Source organism: Periplaneta americana, chromosome 10 (genome assembly GCF_040183065.1).
Source record: "Periplaneta americana isolate PAMFEO1 chromosome 10, P.americana_PAMFEO1_priV1, whole genome shotgun sequence".
Classification (NCBI taxonomy): Eukaryota; Metazoa; Arthropoda; class Insecta; order Blattodea; family Blattidae; genus Periplaneta; species Periplaneta americana.
Genome location: NC_091126.1, coordinates 176,351,223 through 176,372,077, shown reverse-complemented (window position 1 = coordinate 176,372,077; position 20,855 = coordinate 176,351,223). Strand labels below are relative to the sequence as shown.

At 35.4% G+C, this 20,855-nt stretch overlaps 1 protein-coding gene across 2 annotated transcripts in view; it reads left to right on the top strand.

Annotated features, from left to right (window-relative positions):
• Positions 1-20,855, top strand: part of LOC138708186 (prestin-like) — a 121,021-nt gene that overhangs the window by 86,887 nt on the left and 13,279 nt on the right. For both annotated transcript variants that reach the window (XM_069838465.1, XM_069838464.1), the window contains exons 2-7: positions 6,732-6,853; positions 9,572-9,733; positions 11,035-11,145; positions 11,264-11,463; positions 14,367-14,531; positions 16,238-16,342. In XM_069838465.1, the coding sequence (XP_069694566.1) occupies positions 6,732-6,853; positions 9,572-9,733; positions 11,035-11,145; positions 11,264-11,463; positions 14,367-14,531; positions 16,238-16,342 (865 nt within the window). The remainder of the gene's footprint in view (positions 1-6,731; positions 6,854-9,571; positions 9,734-11,034; positions 11,146-11,263; positions 11,464-14,366; positions 14,532-16,237; positions 16,343-20,855) is intronic.

Sequence of the window (20,855 nt, the reverse complement as noted above, 5' to 3'; positions counted from 1 at the left end):
CAAACTTGCCTCGGGTTCTTGTGATAGTTAACCTTGTTAGTGGTTGTGTTCCAAAATCAGTCCTCCAACGTCGTTGAACCTCAACAACATCCTCCACTTTCCAATAACATTTCAGTATCCACTTACGTTCATCGAACGATAAATGCATCGCCATGTTTGTTTATAAACAGATGAACGCGTTTCCATGCTTTCCACTGCCTTCTGAATCATAAACCTCAAAAATCGTATTTCTGTCTCATTTCTTTGCTGTGAAATAGTATTTCAAGGAGTGTATATATCAATTTATGACACTCTGAATATCTGCTGCAATTTTGAAAACGTTAAAATCCAAATAAAGATATTTAGTGGGGTAATCAAAAAACTTTTTCAGACAAATTTTGATTATTCTCTTTTGTAGTAAATCCAGCGGCTTTCTTATGGATTTAGAAACACAGCCCCAACCAACAATGCCAATAACGTAATACTGATTGCATCAAGGATAAATAAATTAATCTTCAAATATTAAGAGGGAGGTAAGAACGAAGTATAACAAATCAACGAACACAGCAACGAACCTTAGTCTATTATTTTGTAATCCTATGATCTGGAAATCGTAATCAATAGAGCTCTCTCGCCACGCTTGCAGATTTTCTTGCTATTGGGTACATTAAGGGGAGGCAGAGGTGAATATTTCAAAATCCACTAAATTTATTCGATTTGTTTGAAATTGATCATGGATACTAAATATGTTATTAGTAATGGACATACCAAGTTTCAACTTTCTAAGTACAATAGTTATGTAAATATTAATAATTTTATAAAACTTTATATCACTTGATATAAAATGCTCCATGCACCATATTGTAAGAAATTTTCAATATTTCTTTTTATTTATATGTTCAGAGAAGGTATATAAATAATAATAAGTATTAGTTTATTATGGGAATAATATAGTAATACAGTTATCTTGGTTTTAATTTCATACTTTTAAGAGCAAAAAATCAAAAACTAACATCGGAATATCAAAATAAAGATAATAAAAATGGAAAAAACCAAATTTTCATTTTTTCTTCAGTTTTGTTCGAAAATTTCACCTCTGCCTTCCCTTAAATGAAAACCGGCTAATTTTATTCATCCTCGTTGAATCTTTCCATTACGTCAAATTTTAGTGAGTGAGCTTCTTAGGAAGTTAATGACCTTCAACTGGCTGAGAAAGTGTTTTTATATGTTTATGCTGGAGTACTTGTGATCGAAAGACCTGCGTATAGTTTCATAGTACGATCATTCATAAAAACATCGGACCATAAAATACGTAACACATTCATGGAAAAACTACTAGAAGAAGAGAAAATGTAAATATGGCTTTATTTTATACGCATTTTTCGTAAACAAACATAAATATATTTGTATCTCTAACATCTAGAACATACTAGATTGAACTAGTACATGTTCATTCTAAAATTGATTATTTCAGTTAAGAAGAATATCTCTTTCACTTCATTGACGAAGTGGTACTGCTCCATTAATTGGAATGTTGTGAACTGTAGAATCTATTTAGAAACACTGAGCTTATGAAACCATGATGAACTGTGAATGGCAAGAAAAATGTCGCTCTGATCACGGAGATCTGCCCGGGATCCAATCGTGCTTTGTTTGTTAAGACATAGCTGCGGGCTGCGGCTGTACCGTGCGTAGGCCTGTATTCAGTCTGGAAGGGGATAATTGCTTAATTGTTGAGTCCTGCTTTTGTTCACCCGTGTCAAGTACTTAAAGCAAACAGATGTGACGCGTATATGGTAATTTATTGTTGTTTGTCTCACAGAATTCCACACCATTGAAGTGTCCAGTGACATGCCAGTTCAATAAGTCACTGCGATGCTAGACACAGTCGGGCGACTTGCTTCCTACATGCAAGTATTGCTTAAATCAGTTACAGTATATCTGAGTCAATACGCGAACGTTGTCATGACTAGGATGGGCTTTGGTCTGACAGTGAGTCCGAAGCTAGTCAAGAACTCACGCACGACATACGATAAATTATACAGTGTAAAACGAGCAACCGTGTCCCACGATCCATGCAGCGCTCAAACTGCGCCTTAGGTCAGGGATGTGAAAACGCCTGCATTGCGTGCTCTCAAGAACCCCCACAACATTTCCTTAAGAGCGGTGGTTGTACTTTATCTTGCTGATAAGTGAACCTTGTTGGGTTTGTATTGCCTGTAGTATGAGCACGTAATACAGACGTTTTGATAGCCCTGCTTTAGGTCGATCGTCGAATATTTAGTTGCGTTTTTATCCAAATTACGTTCGTCAGAAATCGTCAGAATTCGCATATGTAGGTTAGTATCGTCCACTAGGGAAATAATCCTATATGAATCTGTCGCTTGCGATTTAATTTCATTTCAGGAAAAATTGTGAAAAGAAGTTATTTTTTTTGTAAAGGACGTAGAAAAAGTGTTGGATTAATGAATAAGTTAAAAGTAATGAATTGGATGATTTCGATAATTTATTTGACGATTTAAAAATATCAAAACAAGGATTTTCGATTACTGTTTAATGAATTGAGATACTTTTTGATGTCGACCTAGTTGGCGAGTTGATATAGCGCTGGCCTTCTATGCCCAAGGATGCGGGTTCGATCCCGGGCCAGGTCGATGGCATTTAAGTGTGCTTAAATGCGACAGGCTCATGTCAGTAGATTTACTGGCACGTAAAAGAACTCCTGGGGGACAAAATTCCGGCACGTCCGGCGACGCTGATATAACCTCTGCAGTTGCGAGCGTCGTTAAATAAAAAACATAACATAACATAACATTTTGATGTACAGGATGATTCAAAAGATTGCCCACAAACTTAAGGAGCTTATAGGGGGGGTCGAAATACAACTACTTTAGAATTGGATCTTATGGTCTAGGAAGTAATTCTGGATCAGTGCAAGCCTGGGAATGTCAGGCACTACATAATGAACAATCGCACATTTAAGTTAAGCAAAGATAATGTTTACTCTAAACTTTTTTATTACAAAAGTTATTCAAATTGGCGATCACAACATCCAATACAGTCATAACATCGTCATAGAATATTCTGGAGCACTCTACCAAGTACATCACTCATCTCACGAACCTCATCAAATGCTGCAAGTATCCTGGCGAGAAGTGTTTCTCGGTCGGGAACTGGTGTCTCGTACACGGGGCTTTTGATATGCCCCCAGAGGCGTCAGATCAAGGAAGCGGGGTGGCCAATCAATTGCATCTTCCCTTCCGATCCAACGCCCGGGATATGCGTCATTTAGTATGTCACGTACTTGAAGAGAGAAGTGCGCAGGTGCTCCGTCTAGTTGCATCCACATCTGACGACGCACGATAAGTGGTACATTCTGCAACAGTTCTGGAAGAACGTCTCGTGTGAAGACCTTGTACCACATCCCATTCAAACGTGTTGGCAGAGGAATGTCTTCATCATTTCATAGTGTATCGAACAAAGTGCCTCATTGCAAAGTAAGCTTACATCTGCAATGTAGTTCCTGATATTCTCAAGCGTGCACTGACTCAGGATTACTTCCTAGACCAGTGGTCATCACTCGCTGAAATGAATAAAGGGTATTCAGTGAAACATGATATGCCTCGTCGTCCAGCAGGCAGAGAGGGAGAGAGCATACCCGCCAACAACTACGGATACACCATAGTGCAGTCTCTTATCCGCGGGTAAGAGACGCTAGCCCGAGGGTGCTCTGAGCTGATGACCGCTGTCCTAGACCATAAGTTCTAAAGTTGTATTTCGACCCCTCTATAAGCTCCTTGAATCACCCTGTATTCTAAAGGTCATTAGTCCATCACAAATAAGTATATATAGAATTTTCGTGGAGCCATTTCACCAGAATAACGTCTTATGTTACTCTTAAGGTAAATTTTGTACAGTGATAGTTATTTACGATGCAAATGTTAAAAACAAATATTACCATTTTTAACCTTTGTCGTACACTATGTTTTAGACAGCCGTTCGTCCGTGCTAGTATAGACACAATTACCAGACTTCTCCGCTGTCGTAATCCGCCTCATTATAATATTTAAACTTTACGGTAAAATGGACCAGTGATTCAGGTCGGTTGCAGAGCGTTCAATTGCAGGTGGAGAGGTCTCCGTTTCGAACTTGAATGTCTCCTATTTTTTCAATTACTCTATGTCTAATTCTTAATTGTTTCATTTACTTTTTTATCAGTAAAATAGTTGTTCAAGCAATTTACTTAATTTTTGTAAGTTTCATAACCAAAAACAGTAATTTTTAAACGTAAGCCTGTGATTTTTTAATCGCTTTAATAATCGGTTGCAATTGCTATCGTGTGACATCTGGTGGAAAATAGTTGGAAATCGTTGCTAACAGTTGGACGTCAGTGTTAAAAATACTTTTCGCACGCTGCCGTGTAACAGTACATTTTTAGTACGCTTGCTTTGCTTTAAAAGACCTAATTCTAGAAATAGCGATGTAAGGAATTAGTTAAACTTATTCATAAGAACACAAGAATTACATCGTTACAACCTTTAAAATTTCCAGAGTAACTTACTTCTAGTTTCGAATAGGCCGATTGAGGAGTTCGATATTTGAATAGCCTATTGACAGTCCGTGGTCGCAATTCGTGGTGGAGCTGAAGATGGTGTGGCTGTTGTTAGATCATTTTAGTAGTTTGATGATCCATTTAGAGACCTTAAAGACACGTACATACTACGGCATTGGAATTAAATTCCCTGTCATTTGCTTCTTCATCAGTCAGTGCCAATTTTTATTCGTCAATAAAGAGTTGGTCCAGTTTTTCTATTTTTTTTTTTCGGTTACGCGATGCGATTTAAAAAAAAAGGCAGAAGACCATTTAAAAATTGCTAACCATTGCCTTCCTCTGTATTACCGCGTCCGGAAAATGTTTTTAGATTGCCTATTATATTTATATATGTAATTTACGACTTTATGCACTCGGTGTTGCACTGGCCTTCTGTGCCCGAGGTTGCGGGTTGCTAGCATTTAAGTGTGCTTAAATGCGACAGGCTCATGTCAGTAGATTTACTGGCATGTAAAAGAACTGCGGGACAAAATTCCGGCACACCGGCGACGCTGATATAACCTCAGCAGTTGCGAGCGTCGTTAAATAAGCCATAATTTATCTCACTCATTGTTTGCTTCTCGTCGTATACGGGACGCGAACGGCTTCATGTAAGACTGACTCTCATTCAGGTTATGACTATTTTTTGCTTGTTTCCTTTTCCGGAGGTATATTCCCATGACCTTTCCTTCATCCAGTACTATCAGATAACATCAGCAACAATTTATAATGGCAATGTGGACTGCATTACAGATTTAGCGCCATCGCCAGATTTATGTGGTTTTGATTTCTTAAATTATTTTCGGAAAGTGTGTCCAATCCTCTCCATTTATTTCTTCAACTGAAAGTGGAATAAAATACGAACATTGTATAGAAAATATGTTTAAAATAATTGATTATTTTTTAGAATATGTATTAAAAGTAAAAGTAATAAATAGCATACACCAAGTATTAGCAACAGCCACATTTGGAAGACCATTTGTTATTAATAGAGAAAAATTCGCTCCGGCGCCGAGGATCGAACCCCGGACCCTAGTTCTGTGCACGGGGTGCTCTAACCACTGAGCTACGCCGAAGTTAAACCCACCGCACGGATCGAATGTTCTTTTCTCTTAGTGACCTCGGCGCCGGATAGAATTTTTCTCCATTAGGTTAACAAATGGTAACCAGCACAGATATTTCCGTAGGCTCAACAAATTAATCTTTACACAGAATTCGGTTAAACTGCATGCTGTACATATTTCATTTCCAATAGACGAAGAAATGTCCGTAACTGAAGGATTTTGGAAGAAATGAAATTTTCAAAATTGTTTTGAAAGTATTGATGGGAAACATAGGCAATTATAAATAGTACAGGTACATGCTGTTGCAGAGCATATGGTAAAGAAATTGATGGTTGTAAATTTTTGCATTCCATTCTTTTTTCAGATTGAATATGATTGAATCACAGTCTAGTATATACAGTCGCAAAGCTCAATACGTAGTAAATATGCAAACATTAGATAGTTGCTCACCACTAGGATCGCTAATATCGCCTCATTACAGGCAATGCAAAATAGTACCGTCACAGTCTATTGTTTCTAGCACCCTCAAAACTCAATCTTCGTGACTGTATATAGTAGACTGTGATTGAATAATGCCAATGATAACGGGAAAATTTTAAGATTGCTTCCTCCCCGAGATAGAGTAATTTTGGCTGATTTCGCTGGAAGTTTAACCCAGAATTCTGGGTATTACTTAACAGCATAATGAATAAAAATACGTATATTATTGTATTTAAGTACTGATAGAGTGGAATTCGGTCCCCCATATATCACAGCAGAAGATACGACAAGGTTCGATGTCGAATAGTAAATGGCGTGACACACGGCATCTGGTGAGATTGTTCTGCTGTACCGAAATGCTTAGGCAAGTTATTTCTCAGACTGGATTTTCGCAACATCATTCGTTTCATTGTTCATATAATTGCACTTGGCCTCAAGGTTATCCTTGCCTTTCATTATTTTGCCATTTACCTTTCTTATAATATCTTCATCGTTATTCTTGTATATCTTATTTTTATTTGATTAATTCCGTGATTTTATTATTTACTTGTTGTGTTTTGTTGTAAATTAGCAACTTAATTTCACAGTAGGCCTCATTGGTTTCATTATTGTTGCAGGAAACCTCACGAATACGGTCTTCTCACAAATGGCCACGTCAGTTCTGAATATTTTACCCAACATCCATGTAAACAAACTGAATTCGACAAGCTCTACCAGTACAGCAAGCCACAGAAACTGGGTAAGAAGGCCTACATTTCCAGTGTGGATATGTCTGTAATTGTAACTATTGAAATCACAGATAAAATGTATGTACGAGTACGTAGGCGTATGCATGTTTTTTAATTACTTTACAGCACGCCCCCATCTCACTAGTAATAATTTACATAATTGTTATGCATTGTACATAAGTAATTATGTATGTATGTTGTATGTAAAGGTGGCTGTACTTTCGTATGATGTTATGTTTATACATAATGTGATATTATTATTTTGATATGAAGAGTTCGCGGGAAAAACGATGAATGTCACATTTCTGTTAAGGATTGCATAATGATGTAATTGAGTCTATAACTGCAAGAAGTAGTGTTGTTTCTATAGAAAATAAAGGAAAGGATTACTGTATTCATGGTGATAATTCTCCTTTTTACCATTTTTCATAAGAACAACATTAAATTTCGCAGTAATCCATTGAATTAGATAATGAAATCAACCTTAAGAAAACTGTGATATTCATCGTTTTTCCCGCGAACTCTTCATATGCTAAAGCAGTGATGAATCCATCAGATTTTGTTTTAATCCATCAACTTTTTGATGACTAATATCATTTCGTTATCATTAATTCTATCAATACTAAAAAAATCTAGTAGTTGGTACCTCCTCGTTAAATAACCAAGTAAAAAAGCTGAATGTTACTCATTTAATTGAACTCGCTTTAAGCTGCTTACTAGTGGAAGGTGGCGCTACAGCCCTTTAAAGATCTAGGCCGACCAGCCGGCTGCTGTCTCATGGTAACATGCCGAAGCAGAGGTGAACGATCATCCAACTAGAATGGAGGTATCTTGTGGCTAGCACGATGATCCCCTCAACCGTTATAGCTGGCTTTAATAACCGAATTTCGCTACCTATCGTAGCTCACCAAGTGCATCATGATGCTGGTGGGCACCGGTCCCATACACTGGCCTAAATTTTTTCACTCACGAGGACTCGAACCAGCGCGCATTCTGTAACGCGAGTCTTGGTCAGGTATCTTAGACTAGGGCTAGAGACGGAGCGGTTCGGTTCGGAGCAGTTACTGTGACGTCATTGCTCGGTTGATCCGAGTACAGTACCGAGTACAAATTTGTGACGGAAGATTTAAAATTTAGATAGATTGAATGTTTTAGAAGCATTGTAGTAGTGCGCTTTCGCTTTGCCAATTGACGAGAAAAAAGTGCTTCACTTCATTGGAAAATGGCGGTTGCAAATTTTATTTGCGTGATTACAACTACTGTATTTGCGGAGTTACTTTATATGAAAGGCCTATTTAACCTTCAGTGTTGTTATATATGATAGACGAAATAAAAATAATTTATAATACTAACAGCTAATAAATTAACATGTGAGGTAAACGTTAAACGCTGCAGCTAAGTAAAAAAAGAAGATAGAAGGAAACGGGCTCCATGAAGCGCTGCCTAAAACACTTAAAATAACACACAGAATTATTTACTATTACGGAAAGTGGATAAAATAATCAATAAAACGTGGAATCTTAAACTGAAGAACATAATGTTTGTTTATTTATTTATGCTCGACCATGCCGAAATGTAGTAATTATACACCTGGTAGCAGTCCTTTAATGCATGTCATTAAAGTGCACCTACTCATTAAAGTACAGGTGTTCAGCCAATAACAACTCAGCTTACAGGTGTTCAGCCAATGACAAGTCAGCTTTGTACCGTTATAAAACCGCAAGTATCGATTATTCTCGGATATGCAATCGAAAGAGAATTAGCGAAAAGTCACGGAGGTTGGAAATCCAATATTGTCGCAGAAGATTATGTTCTGTTACTATAATAATTAGCGTTAATTGTAAATAATATTCAAATAAATTCAATTTGTTATCTCGTTTTTCAATGTCGAATTCAATAATCAAGGTTATATCAAGTTAAACGGGATTACATCAAGGTCAATGACATTATTATTCCTCGGAAAAAATCAATACTTTCGCGTCTGCGCACATCTCACAATTCACGACCTAGAACAAGGTCACTTCCGATCTTGTCAGATACAAATAAAATGTATACATCTGAATAATTTCAAGTTAGAAATATGGTCGAGCATAAAAAGTCGTATGAAACTTGCCTATAATGGTAATTAAGACGCTCGTATGAATATTAAGAAACTCGCTTGCGCTCGTTTCATAAATATCCATACTTGCGTCTTAATTACTGTCATTATGGGCTCGTTGCATAATGTACTATTATAACATTACTAGCTTTCCATACAATCATGTGCAGGTTCTAGAGGGAAGTGTGATTAATGTGTTACAATTACGTTTACTGTATTCTTATAGCAATTATAATAATAATAATAATAATAATAATAATAATAATAATAATAATAATGTTTAAGTCTCTTGTTTTCTTGAATCCATTAAGACTGATTACACCAATATACCATTTAAAAGTAAAATGATTTTAGTTTTTTACAGTGTAATTATTTTGTGGCCTGACAACATTAGGAGGAAAACGTTTTATATTATTCTGTTACTTTTATGTCAGTGTTATTCATCATCTGCATTTTGGGTCGAAGTGTAAAGATGCTTTCAGGAAGTAGGCTACGTTTTCGGAATGGCTCTATTGGCGACATATTTGAAGATAATGGTCGAAAAAGTCGGATAGTTCCATGTCCTCAATTTCGTTGCTGTGTATTCGAAATGGATACAGAATTCAAATTGTTTCATTATCTTGCTTTCCAGCGCTCAGAAAACGGATAGCCAAATCAGGAAGATGTCAACCAGGAAAAACAATTGTATCACTCTTCCCTATCCTTGACTGGCTACCGAAGTATGAGTGGAAAGAAAATACTATAAACGATATTGTGTCAGGTTTTACTGTTGCCATCATGCACATACCACAAGGTAAGAACACTTGAATAGCTGATCTTAACTATTAGCTGCACTCAGAGCATGCCATACTCAACATAGATTAGGCCTATGTACGGGTTCTTACACTGTCACTTCCATTTCTCATTTTATAAATTAAATTCAGAATCGTATGGTCTATTTTTTAATTTACCTTCAAAATGCTATCCTCTTTCTCTATTTTTTTTTTCGCAAACACGTATAATAAAACGAGGTTTGACAGAAAATAAAACAAAATTGAGACATTTACCTACAGTAAAACCTCGATAAGACAGCCACCGGCGTAGCTCTGTTGGCTAAGGCGCTTGCCTGCCGATTCGGAGTTGCGTTCGGGCGCGGGTTCGATTCCCTCTTGGGCTGGTTACCTGGTTGGGTTTTTTCCGAGGTTTTCCCCAACCGTAAAGCAAATGTCAGGTAATCTGTGGCGAATCCTCGGCCTCATCTCGCCAAATACCATCTCGCTATCACCAATCTCATCGACGCTAAATAACCTCGTAGTTGATACATTGTCGTTAAATAACCAAGTAAAAAAAATCGATAAGACGCGACCGCTTATTACGCTATCCCGTCTAAAAAGCTTTTATTTTGTCCGGTCCCTGTACATTTCATATATAACGCCTTTATAAAATACTGGTACCCCTTTTGTTGCGTTCAAGTCCCGCATAATACGCTATTTTTGTGGAATACTCGTATTTTCGATGTAGGCCTAATTTTCAGCAATGTACTGTAACAGCAATGAAACATTTTGGCCATTGAATTCACTGATGCCATTAATCTGACCCTTGGTAATCGACCCTTTACCTGTGCACTTCGTACTGTACAGTACCCCACCCTCTTGCTAACCCTCTCCTCACTCATTCTGGAACTTTTTGCTGGTCAGTTTGTTGTCCTTTAGTGTATTGAAGTGTCTGTGAGGGTGATTACGATGAGTGTTAAACGAAAAGCACTTTCTGCGTTGGAAAAATTAAAAACCTTACGAAAGTACGATGAAAACAGTACTCTCTTTCTTTTTTTTTTTTGCTAATTTCGACACCGCAGCCTGAGTTGCAACTCTTAAGCGGTTCAGCTGTACTTCTCGTTTCTAATTCTGCTGACACTTCTACCTCTGGTGTAATTAAAGAACCAACAGCCTAGATCTGAATTCAGTTGTTTTTTGTCTTGAACCTTAAGGAACATATACTTGATTGAGAGTCTCATGACATACGTTATTTTTTCCTCTGTGGCAGAAATTTTGTTAATTCTTCTTCAAGAGTAAGTTTGTGAGTTGTAAATGCCGTATGTAATTGTTATCTCTACAGGCATGGCATATGCCCTGCTCGGAGGAGTGCCTGCGATTGTTGGACTGTACATGGCTTTCTTCCCAGTACTGCTTTATGTTCTCATGGGGACTTCGCGACATGTCTCAATGGGTAAGTCCTAATAATTAGTAACTTAGGTCCTAAGCTGTACGTAAACAAAAAATGTATCATGGTATGAATGAAAGCAATTATGAAGGAGAGCAAAACACGAACACATTATTCTTTGCAGGTACATTTGCAGTGGTCTGCATGATGGCCAGCAAATCTGTTCTTACGTACTCCGATACTCAAAGCACAACACACCAAATGATGAATGGGACTGGTTTTAACACTACAGGCCCTACTGTGGTCCTCGCTAATAACCACTCCACTGGTTATACTCCAGTTCAGGTTGCAACAGCAGTCTGTTTTGTGGTTGGACTTTGGCAGGTGAGAACTTAAGAAATAGAAAAAAAAAATGTTTTTACATCTCATCACTTTATTTCATGTAATTATGTTAAAGATAAGAACCAATAAGAAGCAAACGTTGTACCGGTATCAACAATTTAATTCTTTGGGTTTCGATGTAGCTTACCATAAAGTATGGCCAATCAATTTCCGAAATATTTTATATTGAGAGATGGAAGAAATGAATTCCTCAAACTATTCCAAGTGCAGAAACACCGAGTTAAATGTGTAAGAAATCTTCATTTCACTAGTTTTGTCTTATACTGACGAGTAAGAGCAGCCGACATGTACTGGAGGAGCTGAAAATGGGACATTACTATACTGGCACTTCATTATATTCAAAATTACAAAAGAAGTTTAAGGACTGGAATACCAAATACCAAAATTAATTTCTTTACACTCTCATGATCTGGAGAATAAAGGATAAAATTTGGTTGAAGACTGTTTTTAATTGGTTATTTTACGACACTTCATCAACTGCTAAAGATATCCAGCTTTTGAATGAGATGGTGATAATGCCAGCGAAGTAAGTCCAGGGTCCAGCGCTGAAAGGTACCCAGCATTTGCTCTTAATGGGTTGAGGGAAAAACCTCAACCAGATAACTTGTCCCAACCAGGATTTGGACCCAGGACTGTTGATCAAACATGCTAACCATTACACCACAGCATTGGACTAGAGACTGTTATGGAATATTGAAGTCTAATACTTGGACGATGATGTATGGGTTCATGTGTGACAACAGCATTTCTTTGAAAACGGAATAGTTTTTCACTTCTCGTATCATACAGTGCATTCGCAGCTCGGCCGGACCGTTCCACAGCATTATACAACACAACAATAGAATTTATTACAGTTCAGAAATCGGACTGATACAGATTTTATTGCATGCTTGTTAGTTTTTACACGACTTGCATGAATGGTAAAAGTGTCTATAAAATTTCTTGTCAATTGACGACATGTCCTGCTGAACGGTCCGGCCGAGCTACGAACGCACTGTACATTTATGGCGTGAAAACTTCTTCTGTTTTTCAAGAAATGAACTAGGCACTGGCAAAAATTCATGTTGTATAATACGTATCATATTAAAAATTACATTCACACCTTAAGCATATCGATTGTGTTTAGATAAAAGGGCTTAACCCTCATTTTTTAAATGTGAATTCTTTTTGCTATAATTAGTGTACTTAGTTCAAATTTAATTACAAAACGTGAAGATATGTTTTTGACAGTTATGTTTACAGTTTTTCATATACAGTAACTAATAATAATGTGCTAAAATTTAATTATAGCTGTTTCTGAAAAAAATTTCTTTTGTGGGATAAGCCCTTTTACCTGAACACCGTCGATATTATGTGAGAGCACGTAATAGTGAAGTGTTTGACATTTTTTAAGCAAATATTGTCCGTTTTCTTTCATCAATGCATTAGTTTCATGTTTATTTGTTCATTGTTTATTGAAATAATAGATACCGGTACCAGTAGTTTTGGCTTCAGCTTTTTATTATTGCTTCATTTATTAAATATCACCAACAGAAGCAAACGCTAATTGTGTAATATATCCATGAATTACTACTTCATATTTGTCATGCTTGTTCTATATGTCTTTTCGATAGGAAAGACTAGTTCCTGTAATATGTTATCAGAGAATAGTTTATTTAAAATATTAGTTTTAGAGATTAATGAAAAGATATTATTTTTTCTCTGAAGTTTTAAAAGGTAGGTATTCCTTATTTTTACTTTTTGTGCAATGTCTTGTGAAAAGACAATGACTTGACAGCAACTAAATATTCTTCTTTTTGCATTTTTGCCTCTGTTAAGAATTGTTAATGTGACTATGCCAAGATATCTCCTTGTTAAGATATCCATTATGATGATATACTGTTCTCTTTTCAGTTTTAATTATTTCCATACCCATAGCTCCTTTCAATGTTTCTATCTTCCATAATGTTATTTCCATTTCCTACTTTCTGAAGTGGCTTTCTGTGTTACTGAAAAATATGGTACCGTATATTGTCTTATTTCTAGAAATATTTCTTCTTGTCTTCATAATTTTATTTCTTTCAATTTAGTCCAATTTCATTTTCACATTAGGCATTAGTTACCTTGTCATTCTTCACAGATATTCTTTAAAGTGAGCTTGTCAGTTAAAGAATGAAAATACCTATTCATTAATAATGCTTTATTTTATTTTATGCTCGACCATGCCGAAATGTAGTAATTATACACCTGGTAGCAGTCCTTTAATGCATGTCATTAAAGTACACCTATTCATTAAAGTTCAGGTTTTCGATTATTCTCGGATATGCAATTGAAAGACAATGAGGGAAACGTCACAGAGGCTGGAAATCCAATACTGTCACAGAAGGTTATATTCTGTTACTATAATAATTAGCGTTAGTTGTAAATAATATTCAAATAAATTCAATTTGTCATCTCGTTTTTCAATTCTAAATCAATTTCCAGGTTATATCAAAATTAGTTCATGTTACATTACATCAAGGTCAATGACATTATTGTTCCTCGGAAAAAATCAATACTTTCGCGTCTGCGCACATCTCACAATTTAAGAGCTATGAACAAGGTCACTTCCGATCTTCTGTCAGATACAAATAAAATGAATACTTCTGAATAATTTCAAGTTAGAAATATGGTCGAGCATAAAAAGTCGTATGAAACTTGCCTATAATGGTAATTAAGACGCTCGTATAAAATTATGAAACGAGCTTGCGCTCGTTTCATAAACAAACATACTCGCGTCTTAATTACTATCATTACAGGCTCGTTGCATAATGTACTATTAATAGAAATTGTAATAATGTTTCATGTGATAAGATATCCATTGGGAAATTTAAAATAACATACAGGCCCGGTTTTGTTTGTGGAAGGTGCTGCTGGGTATATGCAGACTGGGCGTGCTGAGTGTTCTGTTGTCCGACACACTGGTTAGTGGCTTCACAACAGGGGCTGCAATTCACGTGCTTACGTCCCAAGTTAAGAACCTTCTGGGTGTCAAAGTTCCGCGACATAATGGACCACTGAAGATTATTTATGTAAGTACTTGTTGTCCTATCTGTGAACAATAGAACTGACCGCAAGGCAGTGAGGGTGAAATTTTTAATCATAATCAGTAAATTAGTGTCAGCCAGTTTGTGATTAGCTGGCTTCAAATTACAAGTGTTACATATCTGAAATATAATAGGATGATCAGATTTGGAATAAAATCATAATCATAATCAATTGCATCCACTGATCATACACATGATATGGGACATGTCATATTTACAAACTAATAATTACATAATATACATAAAAGTAATAACTATAATTAAAAGCAACACAAATACAAGTATACAAAACTTGGGACCTAATTGTAGAAAACTACAGGTCGGTCGATTTCAGCTATAAGTCCCGTTTGCATTATGTCTTGAAGTCAGGACATTTCATTTAGCAGTCTGGAGACAATTTCAACCAACGCGTCCTTCATGAGAAGACATCCTTCTCGAAGTCAGGATCTGGAAAAGAGGAAGTAAAATTTTTTGAAGTAAGGCGTTCTTTTTCTGTTCAGTTATGACAATTTACAATAAATTCGTTCATACTGTAAAAGCAGTTTTTGATTAAAATTTTGTAAAGAGTTTTCTTAAATTTTTGATGTGCAGATATTTCTTTAAGCTAATTTGGTAGGCCATTATACATAAGAAGACCAGCATGAATGGAACTGTTTTTATATAGACTTGTGTTAAAACTTTCAATAAAAAAATATTATTTTTATTCCTTGTATTGTGCTGGTATGTGTCTGAATTTGCAGGAAAGCTATACAAATTACATTTGATAAAATTTGAAGTTTCATAAATACAGACACAGGGTAATGGCCTAGATTATATATGTAACAGATATGTCGGGCTTATAGGCTTTGAGGTTAATAACTTTTGCCAGGTTTACTACGCTGCCATCTAGTTGGTACATAAAGAGTCACGTCATAATTCCCAATTGAATTGCATTAGCGACTGTGCTGCCATCTCGTGTTCGTTTACGGCGGACGGGTGGCGATCCTGGTGGTCGTTCTCTTCAAAGTGCTGCCGATTTTAACGTAGCGAGGAGTTATCTGTTACATATATGATCTAGGGTAATGGCAAGATATGTAATTTTTTTAAGAATGGCCTGCAGCTGGTAGTGTGAGATACTTGAACTATGGCTCGAATAGCTCTCTTTTGTAGTTCAAATATTTGGATTGCATTAGGTGAATTACCCCAAAAGATTATACCATATGTTAGAGTAGAATGAAAGTATGCAAAGTACAATCAAAAGTTTTCTCAAATTTCTGCTTTAAATGATTTAAAGTAATGCTAGGTTATAATTTCAGTAAAAATAGTGGGGAAAATAATGAATAAATCATATTAATTCTGTAACAATCTATTTATTTTATAAGTACTGTATTTTCGCAACAAATATAAAGCATTTACAGTACCTATTTTATTTTCCAGCTGAGTATAATTCAATCAAGAGCTTAGGATTTTGTAATAGAATTTCTTGAAATTCGTAACAAGAAACGTTTTGAAAATTGAGTTTTCAGTATGACAGCAGATTTGAGTACTGTATGTCGATATGGAACCTGTTTTTCTCATCTTTCTATAGACAATTTATTATGAAAAATACCTTTTTCAGTGCAGCCATTGCTACTGGTAGCACAAAGAATTATACAAGAATGAGATGGTCACTGTCGTGCTAATCAGTTAATTATGTATTTTTCTGTTTTCAGACGTACATTGACATCATCCAGAATATTGGCCAAGTGAATCCAATTGCCATTGGCATATCTGCAGTGTCGATAATTTTTCTGAGTTTATACAATGAAGTAATAAAAGTACGTAATGATTAATGAGAATTAAAGATTAAAATGAACTACTGAAAAAAATAAGTAACAAGTTTATTTGGTTGCGTCTACAGTGAATGTATTCAAGAATAAACTTTCAGATATTCGAACATGTCCTAGAACTTAACACTTCTAACACTTTGGAACTACATGAAGATCCCATGGGTATGATTAGAGGTGCTTAGCTGCTTGAGTAGCCAGATGTAATTACTCCAACAGAGTACGGACACCTCTGGCCAGATCTATCTGACCTCAGATGGAACTTGTATGCAGTTACGAAATGTTGAAAATACTAAGTTCTAGGACACTTTGGAGTACCCAAAATTCTATTTTTGAAGTTTATTTAGGTTTATGGGAGTTAATGATTTGACATATTTTTTAAATGTTAAGGTGCATTTTAGTGTAATAAATAGTGTAATAGTCAGCAATGTGTGCAATGGAGGGGGAAAAGAAATTGGACACTCTACCCCATTATCTCCTGTCTTATTTGCCTCATGAAGTCACTAGTGATGCCTTATTGGTGTCACTTATGAGGTTCAAACCTGTCTTCGTACATTTGACTAAACAAACAAAGGTAATTAAGACATTCATAACAAAGCATTAAAAATATATTGAAGTTATTATTATTTTTTAATATTTGTGAAAATACAAATCCACTGCTTTATGTTTCCATTGTGAAATGTGTCTTCAGTATCAACTGTAATTCACTTATCTGTTCCTCAGTGGCATTAAAAATAGAATGCCTGCATGTACAGTAGGAAAAGGAAAGTCCATCATGAAATTTATTTTATATAATTACATCCCTATTTCAGAACTCTTCATTTCTTCCACACATGTCCAAGAATATCGGAAATGGCAGATGAAATATCAATTTTGATCCACTGCTGAATTATTTGATTTTATTTAGGTATATCGTCTGCTTGATAATTATATCCCCACAACAAAATTTTTAATTTCTGAGGTCTGTTGGAAATTGTGGCCATTTATTCCATTCAACCCGCCAATTTACCTGCGTGAAAATTGCCTGTCAATTAATGCCCCTATATTGTTGGAAAAGTGTTGAGGAGTCTAATTTTGTTGAAAGATTATATTTTACTGCATCACGTCCAATATTTCGAGATAGAATGTCACAGTGAATTCAGCAAAGAAAAATGGGTTGTTCAACTTCATTTTGTGCAACACAGTTATCAGACTTTTATTCGACATAAATATGTGATCATTTGCAGGACTATATTTAAAGGTTGTTTCTAATCATGGCTTGAAGGTTGAAACTGAACACTGTTTCATTATCAAGTATCTGCTGGACTCATTGCATGTAACAGCGTTCATTTATAGCCAGTTGAACAAAGATGACTTGAAGAACATATTAATTCAGCACGTGGACAATTGTTCTTCAATGTGGCACCAAGTTTTGTTGCAGCAATGTCGCAATTTCTAACCCCACCATGTCTTCACGAACACACTTCCAAATATCATGTGAAAATGAAGTGGGTCACTGTTAGTACTTACAGATCCCATCCTTAGAGAGCGCGAGAAAGAGAGAGACAGACTGACAGAGAAGCTACTAAAGATTAGTACTCAAAAGCATTTTCTCACTTTGTAAAAATTATTCTTTTTTTATCTCTTTTTTGCGATATTCCAAACTTCGATTAAAATTCGCAAAATCTGTCCCTTTCTCTAGATAATTTAAATTCACTTTCGATATAGATCTATCTTTATTTAACTAGTAACTGGAAACAAGATAGCATAACCAAATATAATCATACTTAAAATTGAAACAACTTCTCTGCATTGCTATTATATATTAAGGCTGGTTCACAATAAACCGGGAACGAGAACCAGAATGAAAACGAGAAGCAGAGGACGTGAATATGAAAATTTTTGATTCACAATAAACCGAGAACGTAGATGACTATGCATATCGATATGCATGTCATTGACGATATGTAAAGTCGATATTACGCATTCTGATGTTATTTGTGTATAATTGACCAATGGCGTTCTCTCATGAGTACAGGGCAGCCAGCATAAACACAGGTTACTGTAACCAACTTCGAAATTTCAACTGAAACATTTCATTAGGTACGGTACTATAAATATGCCCATGCATCTTTATTATCACAACCTATTTTAAGTCTACCATAACGTAAAATAATTAGAGAAGATGTTATTTGTGTATAATTGACCAATGACGTTCTCTCATGAGTACAGGGCAGCCAGCATAAACACAAGTTACTGTAACCAACTTCGAAATTTCAACTGAAACATTTCATTAGGTACGGTACTATAAATATGCCCATGCATCTTTATTATCACAACCTATTTTAAGTCTACCATAACGTAAAATAATTAGAGAAGAAACATTTGTAATAGAACAAAAATGAACACAACAGTAGTTATTGAATTGAAGCATGAATATGTAGTGTGTAATACAACCAATACAGTAATAAAACATGATTCACTTACGATCGGTGTTCAAAGATGCAGCTATTGAAAGCCATGTATTCTCCTTCATTTTATCATCTTTATACGAGGTGCACTGCTTATTGTAAACGTGAGGATTTTCCTCAACACTCAATATTAGAATCTCATCAAATAAAACTTGCTCCATGAGGCACAGCACAGAAGAAAATAATGCGTAGGTTATGTCACGGTCTTCTTGCTACAAAATATACGACGACAAAATAGCTTTTACATGGCAATAGAATGAATCTATGGGGCTGTGATCAGAAACGTGAACGCCGAAGTTGAAACTTGGCCAACTCTCTGTTCCCGATCCCAGGTTCCGGCAAGCTTTTCGTTAATTGTGAATGCTCACATTTAAATGTAAATAGTTTAACAATTTTACCATTTTCGTTTTCATTCCGATTCTCGTTTCCGGTTTATTGTGAACCAGCCTTTACTTGGAGAAGAGGACAGTATAAGCACGTATTGTAACAGTTTTATTGCTATGAGAATATTCAGTAGGTATTCAGTATTAATTTATTGCGTCCAACTGATCATGCATAATATGGGACATGTCAAAATTAACACATAATTACCAAGACACAACATAGTATGGTACATTAACTAAAATACAACATACAAAATTTCAACATTAATTATAAATAATTTCAACATTAACAAATAACAACCACAAGAACAGATGTAACACTTTACATGACAAAATCACATTTCATTTAGCAGTCTGGAGTTAATTTCATGAGAAGACATCCCTTCTCGAAGTCATGATCTGGAAAAAGAGGACGTAAAATTTTTGAAGTAACGCGTTATTTTTCTATTTAGTTATGGCAATTTTCAATAAATTCGTTCATTCTCTAAAAGCAATTTTCGATTAAAATTTTGTGAAGAGCTTTCTTTAAGATAATTTGGTAGGCTATTATACATAAGAAGACCAGCATGAATGAAACTATTTTTATATAAAGTTGTGTTTAAACTTTCAATAAAAATATTATTTTTATTTCTTGTATTGTTCTGATATGTGTCTGAATTTGTAGGAAAGCTTTACCAGTACAAATTATATTTGACAAAATTTATAAAGTTTCATAAATATAAACACAGGGTAATGGCAAGATATGTAATTTTTTGAAGAATGGCCTGCAGCTGGTAGTTTGAGATACTTGAACTATGGCTCTAATAGCTCTCTTTTGTAGTTCAAATATTTGGATTGCATTAGGCGAATTAACCCAAAAGATATACCATATGTTAGGATAGAGTGAAAGTATGCAAGTACAATAATATTAATTTCCAGTAACGTAATAATATTATAACTGATGCCGTTATCAATATTGCATTACAATGTTTGGGTACCGTACTGGATTTGATTTTTTAACCAAACACACTTCTCATTTACATCAACCTCACCTTGATCTGCCACATCCTGCTGCATTGTTACTTTCCGTTAGTTAGATGCGTTCTACTCGTGATTCATTAAGTTCACATGTAGTCTTTATCTATTGCCTAGATTCAACTACCTCCAACATTTAGCTAGTCTTCCAAAGTCCCCCTTGGCAATTGGGTAGGTGGTAGTTCCAATACTGCTGTCTGATGTTGTCCATCCTTTCTAAATGTAATTTCCAATTATTTCTGTGTTTTAGTTTTGTGTAACCTGCAACATACCTGAGGAATTTAATTTAATTTCATTTGCTTGCAACCTTGATTTATCTTTTTCTCTCAAGATCCATGTTTCTCTGGCATGTGAGAGGTTAGGGATCGACATAACCTTGTAAAATTTTAACATTGTTCTTTTCTTACTTTATTTCCTAAAGTTCTTCTGATTGTTCCATTTATGTAATTGAATTTCTCTGTTTTTTTTTCTCTTTCTAATCAATGCTTTCTAAATATATCGTTGTGGTGATAAGGAATTTGAATTTATTTACTTGCTCCATTACTTTGTTTTCTAAGACTAATTTAGATCGTATTGCATTTTTGTCATGAAATGTCGTAGTTTTACTTTTCTTCGATGGATATTTTCAAATTAAACTGAATGGGTAGTTTATATAAT